At 35.3% G+C, this 8,278-nt stretch overlaps 1 protein-coding gene across 1 annotated transcript; it reads left to right on the forward strand.

Moving 5' to 3' along the window:
- The first annotated feature begins 4,588 nt into the window (after window positions 1-4,588).
- On the forward strand, window positions 4,589-7,476 carry LOC130670113 (uncharacterized). Its single transcript, XM_057473320.1, has 2 exons — window positions 4,589-7,142; window positions 7,341-7,476. The coding sequence occupies exon 1, from the start codon at window positions 5,412-5,414 to the stop codon at window positions 6,603-6,605; it is 1,194 nt and encodes a 397-aa protein (XP_057329303.1). The 5' UTR covers window positions 4,589-5,411; the 3' UTR covers window positions 6,606-7,142; window positions 7,341-7,476.
- The last annotated feature ends 802 nt before the right edge of the window (window positions 7,477-8,278 follow it).

Below are 8,278 nucleotides of genomic sequence, written 5' to 3' on the forward strand. Positions count from 1 at the left end.
GCAGTGAATAGCATCGAGGACTTTGAATCTGAAGGATGCAGATTCGAGCCCAGCAGTCATCAGGATTTTTCCATCGATAAAAAACATGTTTATTTTCTTCAAGTAGTGCTCCAAATACAATAGATCACTTTTCAAACCTGAATGTATTTAAAAAACAAAAGCAGTGTTATTTTTCTTATCTATTCTCTTTAAAAATAAAATAAAATAAAGGTTTAAAAAATATAAAATATTAAGAAATGGATGACATTAATGAAGATATACTCATTACGTATGAATGAAATGAACAATTGTATTATGTGGTCGAAAATAAAAGTTTCCATGACAGATTAAAAAAAGGTATGTATACAATTTAATTTATATATGTGAAGTGCCAAAAATGTAAAAGTGTAACCTAACGAATTGTAAGTTTGTTAACTTGATCATTAAACTATTCAATAATTATTTTTAGACTCGCTGTTTGCATTAAATTTCTTTAATACACTTGGTCCTGCAGAAACTCCGAGCGTTGGTGATGGTAATGTAGACAAAACCATAACTAAAGAAAACGAGGAAACCGCTCCGATGTCAGCTAATGTGGATATACTTGAAGCTCAAGGTACTGCATAACCTAGAAATTTTGTTAAGTTCCGTATGATTGACTTCGGTAATTGAGTATTTTTCAAATATTTTTGTTAGTGAATATACTTATAAAGATATAGCTAAAGTCATTGTAACTTGTAATTTTGTGTTATACAGATTCAGTGAGCCACGTGAATAATAATACTGTAGATACAGTTGGAAAAACAAATATTAGTAACGGTAATTTGTTAAATTTAATTAAAATCATTTTTTCTGTTCAAGTATATACTACGACAAATTTGTTTGGTCTATATTTTATTTGCAATTATTTTTGCCATCATAAAAATTTATAATTTACATTACAGCTGAAAATATTTGGGATGATCATGCAGCAATAAAATTATTACTTGTGGAGTATGGGAAACGTGTGCACCTTTTCAGGAATCCTAAAATAAAGAAAAAAAATCTATGGGCTGAAATATGTGAAGAATTCAAAAAAACGTAATAAAAATAAGACTCCCGAAACCTTAAGTAAAAAATTTACAAATTTGAAGTCCACTTATGCAGAGAAGAAACGTAATAATAACCCTCGGAGGTCCACGGGAAGAGGTCGAAAAACATGGCCTTGGTTTCAAGAAATGGATGAAATTTTTCGAAATGACGAATCTATAAATTTTACATCAAGTACATTTTCAAGTATGGTAAATGAAAATACACAACCGCTGAATTTAACTGTTTCTGAACAAAAGTTAGTAACAATTTATCCATAAATGCTTATTGAGTGGGGTTGAATGAATTATTTCTTAATTACAGTGTTGAGAAAACTAGTACTTCAAATTCTGAGCGTAAACAGTTTCCTTTGACCAGCAGTTCTGAAACTACATCATCGTCTACAACATCCAAGATGGGAAAAATTAAGACTTCTTATTATCAAAAAAAAAAAGCTCTCATGGATATTGGATTGGAGCGTAATGATATTTTGAAAAATCATGCCCTGATTAAAAGAAACGATTTGCAATGTTAAATGCCCATAAGAAGGTCGATTCAAAAGCATTAAAAAGTATTTAAATTTTTTTTTTTCTCATCGTTTTAAATCGTTTCGTTTGATAAGGGTGTAATTTCTCAGTCTAATTCACAGACCTTATTTAAAGAAGAAGTTACCAGAATCTGCGTTTACCTTGCCAACAAAAAAGTGGTCCAAGATCTCGTGAGTAATCATCCAAAAATTAAAGTGAACAACAGCATACTGCAAATTAGACCTCTAATTACCAAAAGCATACGTGTAGTTATGTCAAACGTCTGCCCCATAATTCCCAACACTCTCATTGAAGAAGAACTCTCAAAAATAGGAATCAAGTTATCGTCAGAGATTACTTTCTTAAGAGTTGGAATCCAAAACCCTGCATTCAACCACATCCTAAGCTTCAGGAGACAGGCCTGCATCTCTCCACAAGACAAGGAAAAACTCCCAGACTCAATCAAAGTTGTTCTTGAAGAGACTACGTACCACATCTATTTCTCTACTGATACACTATCGTGCTTTGTTTGTAACAAAGAAGGTCATTTGGCAAAAAACTGTCCTACTGGAAATCCTCCCAACGTAGCAACATTCTCCAACAATGAGTCACCACAATCGCCACCAAGTGCCGCGCCTCCTAATTATTCTGCAAATATAACTGATAAAAATAATACTCTAAATAATCCGCAAGAATTTCAAATCCCCTCAATTATTGCTGATAAAAGTAATTCTCTAAGTAAACCGCAAGAATTTCCAATCCCCTCAATCCCTCTCCAGTCTTCCGGTGCTCAAAGGCCGCATCCCCCCTCTAGCTCGCATTCCAACATTTCCTCTGCACGTAGATATGAATTACCGAAAAGCAATGATTCATCATCAGATTACGACTCATCAGACAGCGTTCAATTAGACAAGCCTACAATCAAAAACAAAACGAAAAAACAGAAAACCCATGATAAGGTACTCAGTGAAGACTGGGTTACTATCTCTCGTACTATCAACCAAAAATCAGACTACCCACTAAATTCTCTTCAACTCAAAGACTTTTTCACCAAGTCATTCTGTAACAGGTATCCAGCAGAACTAGCCCTGGAATATACTAAGGACCTAGTGGGACTAGCCAAGATGCTAAAAGATTTATACCCATTACTCAGCTCCAGTTTAAAAATAGAACCACCAGGATTATGAATGTACTAGAGGAGTTCCTATACGCTGAATCTGAAAGTAAATCCCAGTCTATGGACACCGAAATCACTGAATAAAAAAAAAAACTACTAAATAACAACAAACAAAGTAAGCAATCAAAGCCACCTAACCATCTGTATTTAAGGACTCAACATGCTCATTTTAGAATGGAATTTAAACGGATTTCATCCTAGAAAAGAAAAGCTTCAGCTCTTACTTTCTAAATACCAACCAGAAGTCATTTGCTTCCAGGAGACGAATTTCAAGAATCAATTTTGCGTTACTCTCAAAGAATACACTGCTATAAACAAAAACAGACTCAACACATCCCATGCAAGTGGAGGGGTTGCAACCTATATAAAAAATAGCTTACATTTTGAACTGACCCCTCTTGACTCTGATCTAGAAGTCGTAGCAGCCACAATTTCTATCCCTGAAAAACTCACGGTGTGCAACCTGTACATATCAGGCAGCAAAGAAGCTACCAAAAGCGACTTAGAGACACTATCCAAACAACTTTCAACTTCATACATCTTGCTGGGAGATCTAAATGGACACAATTTACTCTAGCACTCTAATACCACTAATAGCAAAGGTAGAGTAATTGAAGACTGGTTCCTAGATAATGACAACCTAGTACTCCTCAACAATGGACAACTCACCCACTTTTCGTCCGCTACCAGTAATCAAAGCATCATTGACCTTACTTTCGCTACGGCAAACATCGCTACTAATATTAAATGGAACGCCCTGGAAGACTTACACGATAGTGACCACTACCCGATCACTATCCTCCTTCCAGAACAGCAAACCTATCCTAAGGACCCTGGTCCCCGCAGATGGTTACTACAAAAAGCTGACTGGTACGGCTATCGACATCTTATAAAAGAAGAAATGCAAAAGCTTGAACTTCCACTTGAAAAATCCAATACTGATATTAATATAAAATTAACCGAACTTAATAATTTAATCATCACAGCAGCAAACCTTTCTATTCCCCAGGCTGAAGGTTTCCATCCCAGAAGACAGGTGCCATGGTAGAACGACGAATGCGAAAAAGCAACGAAAGAGTCCAAGAAAGCCTACAGGTCTTACAAAAAACTACACACTGAGAAAAACAAAGTAAATTATAAAAGACTGAGAGCCAAAGCTAGACAAACTATTAAAGAAAGCCAAAAAAGCTCTTGGCAGAACTTTGTCTCAACCATCAACTTACATACTCCAATTTCTACTGTTTGGAAAAAAACCAAAGCGATGAAAAACATTCCTCAAGAGTCTCCAACCTTTCTAGAAAGGCCAGACGGCTCATATATCAAAGATCCAAAAGAAATTGCCGATCATCTAGCAAATTCCTTTGCCAATAACTCTAGCGACGAAAACTACAACCAAGCTTTCCTGACTGCAAAAAGGCAACTTAAAAACAACCCAAAGGTACGCCAAAACTTCAACCTTGATCTCATCAATAAGCCTTTCTCAATTAAGGAACTGGATGCAGTACTTAGCAGTTGCGGAGACTCTAGCTCAGGTCCTGACAACATCCCCAATGCTCTCCTCAAACAGCTACCAATAGAAGGCAAAGAATACCTCCTGCAGAGATACAATTTCATCTGGAACGAGCAAGTTTTCCCTCAACTATGGAGACAGTCAACAGTCATACCAGTACTAAAACCCAACAGACATCTACAAGGCTAGCAGTTATAGGCCAATCTCTCTCACTTGCAATATGTGTAAAATTCTGGAGAAAATGGCAACAAAAAGACTGAGATGGAAAATGGACCAAGAAAACTGGATAGATAGTCATCAGTTTGGTTTTTGGCACTTTAAATCTACCACCGACTACCTTGAAAGACTTGAAGCAGATGTCTGTGATGCTTTTGCCAACAAGTTCCACTTGCTAGCTGTTGCACTGGATCTTGAAAAAGCATTTGAAATGGTATCCAAAGAAAGCGTCATTGACACACTAGAAGAATCTGGTCTTACTGGTAACATCTTAGCTTTTATTCAAAATTTCCTCCTCCACCGAGAAATCAAAGTAAGATATAAAAACACACTCTCTGACCCACTTGAAACCATAAATGGTGTTCCAACTGGTTCCGTAATAGGTGTCGTCCTGTTCCTAGCTGAAATAAATAAAATTCTGAAACTAATTTATCCACCACTAAGAGCCTATCTTTTTGCTGATGATCTCACGATAGTTTGTTCTGGGAAAGATCCAAAAATTACAATTCAACTGATGCAAACAGTTCTGGACAGCATCAACATCTGGACCCAAACAACAGGATTTAAATTTTCAGCTGCGAAATCTCGTTATATCATCTTTTCTAAAAAAATCATCAGAGACAAAACCGATCTCCACATTAACAAATAAATAATTGCCAGATCTGACGAGATAAAAATCTTAGGACTTATTTGGGACAACAAACTAACCTGGGTAACCCATATAAAGCAGCTGAAAGCAGAATGTCAACGTAGAACAAATATACTCAAAGTACTAACATCTACACAATAGGGTGAATCCTCTCAAGTTCTAATTACCACCTACAAGGCGCTAATTGAATCCAAGCTCAACTATGGCTCAGAAATATTTGGCTCAGCAACAAAATCTAATCTGAAACTTCTAGATTCGATCCAAACCTCAGCTCTGAGGTTGGCTATGGGAGCCTTTAGGACAAGTCCAACCAACTGCATCCTAGCTGAAGCCAACGAAGTCCCCCTAAGCCTCAAACGAAAGGAACAGGCCATTTTATACTCAATCAAATCATCAGCCGCAGATATGGATTTTTTCACACGTAACCCTCAGCTCGCGGATCACTATGAGAGTCACCCCAACACTCCTAAACCACTCCGTCTCCGAGTTCACAACTACTTGGCTGAATTTAAGGAAACACTACCAAAAATCTACAAAAGACAGCTAAACCAAATACCACCTTGGGACAACGTTGATTTAATCACTGACTATAATATCAATGAAAGTGAAAAGAGTAACACAACTCCCGAAACTTTCCAGTCACTTTTCAATGAGACCAAAGCCAAATACACAGATTACTTGGAGTGCTTCACTGATGGGTCTAAAACCACTGAAAAGGCAGGATGTGCAATTATCTTTCATGGTCAGGTAAAAGCAGTTATACTTCCAGGTGCGTACTCTATTTTTTCCTGCGAATTGTATGCAATAAGAAATGCCCTCCAAATGGCACTAGGAAAAAATAGAAACGTAGTAATTTACACTGACTCTAAATCCATCATCCAAGCCATCGAAGATCTTCTCTCCAAAAATCCTTTGGTACAACAAATTCAATACCTCCTCTACCACTTAAATAGTATAAAGGTAGCCATTGTCTGGATCCCATCCCACCAGGGCATTCCGAACAATGAAAAAGTGGACGCAAAAGCCAAAAAAGCCGTGGAATCCGGAAATTGGGACCCAGAGGCTCTACTCACATGGACTGACGCTAAAAAGCACGTTAAAAGCTTTATTCGGAGCCACTGGAATAAATATTGGAGCTCATTGAGTAAAACTGACACACAAATAACTCTTACTTACTCAAACAAACCTCCTTCACACCACCGTCTTCCCCGGCGAGAACAATGTATAGTCACTAGACTCAAAATTGGTCACACGAAGCTCACCCATGCACATCTTTTTGAAAAAACCAACAGGCCCATTTGTCTCCCATGTAATTCCCTTCTCGATATAAAACATATACTACTAGACTGCAATCTATATACCAGAAACAGAACAAACCACCACCTCCCATCCACCCTACAAGAAATTCTCAACACCCCAGACGGAAATCGTAAGCTTCTCCAATATCTAAAAGATGCAAAAATATATAACAAATTGTAAGCCACAGCGGCCCTTGAGAAACTGTTACTGAAATATATTTATATAATAATATTAATTGTTTTCTATTCACTACTATGTACTTGTAATATTAATAATGTAGGCGCTCACGACCTTTATTGTTGTACAGCGACATTAAATAACTAATAAAAAAAAAAAAAAATAAATAAATTAAGTAGCATTACACTCGAAGTAGCGTTATTAGGAGGCAGTATTACTCTCTTATCTTTCGCCATGTGTAAGTATTAAAAAATAATCCTTCCATTAATCAATTATTAATAAATTTCATATATTTAGAATATTATTTGGAGATAATTAATATTATACTTTCATTGCAGGGACTCGAAGACAGGAGAAAATTTTAGTCCAAAGCCGTTTGGTGACGCATGAACATCTTTTTCGATACAGAGCTTTTGGTACGCGATGAACATGCCTGATAACAAGAAATAGACACGAGTAGCCAATGAAACGAATTTAATTGAAATAAAGTCCGTCAGTGACTGTTGGACATACTTCTCGAGTTTATATCATATCGTCAAGGTAATTAACTACTAAAAGTAATAGTATAAAAAAAATGAAAAAAAAAATTTTTTAATTTTCTTCGCGAGAAGTTGAAAATATTTTTAAAAGTAAATTTTTTGTCATTCCATATTTTCTAATAAACATTCAAAAAAAGAAAATATTATCAATCAAAAATAATAATTGAAAAATTTAACATAATTTTTTTTTTTTTTTCAGGAGTGTAAGAGCGCATCAAAGCGAGGAGTACCACTTGAGCGATCAACGATTTGGGAGCACTACGAGGCATTTAACGCGCACTATCATCTCTGCCTCTGTCGAGAGGAGCAACGTTGGCAAAAATTTATGGATTCTCGTGCGGATGATTCAGATTAAAAAAAAGAAAAAAAAATAATGTTACTTACGTTCAATAATTTTTTCATTTAATTGTATTAACTATTTTATTCAAGTGTTTTAAAAATAATATTTTTTTATCACAATTAAAAAAAAATGTATTATTAAAGTTTAAAATAAATTTAAAGTTTACAATAAAAATAAAAAAAAAATCATTCAAGTTTTCAGTATTTTCTCTAAGTAATTAATTATTTTTATGATACAAATTTTGAAACTTTAAATAATGATACAAAATATGCTGTTTAGCCAGAAAAGCCATCGGATTATTTACGTCGTCAATTTTAATTAATAGCCGTCAAGGTATGGCTAATTGGTGTTAAGCTGAATCAGCTGAGTGTTTGTCAGCCATTGATTTTCCTGACTACTGTCTATACTGATCGGATAGATCATACTGGCGTGTTCCTCGTACTCTCGGTTTTCATATTGAACAGTTAGTTCTACTGAAGATAAAGTTGTTGAAGTTGATTTAACTGCTGCTGTTGATGAATAAGTTTATATAATGAAAATCTAACCTTTGTATAATAATTTGTAGAGAGTTCATGATTTCATGCCGTTTTACAACAACATTAATATTCTCTTCAATGTCTCCGTCTTCATCAATGGCATCAATATTATCATTATTATTGTCATCATTGTCAACTTCTATATTTTGCAAATTTATATTAAGTCTGTCATTGCGCATTGAAATAAAATAAATGCAGTGTACATGCTGCCGCTACTATTAAATTTGCAATCTGGACAGACTGAACGTCTAAATAATTTAA

Source organism: Microplitis mediator, chromosome 1 (genome assembly GCF_029852145.1).
Source record: "Microplitis mediator isolate UGA2020A chromosome 1, iyMicMedi2.1, whole genome shotgun sequence".
Lineage (NCBI taxonomy): Eukaryota > Metazoa > Arthropoda > Insecta > Hymenoptera > Braconidae > Microplitis > Microplitis mediator.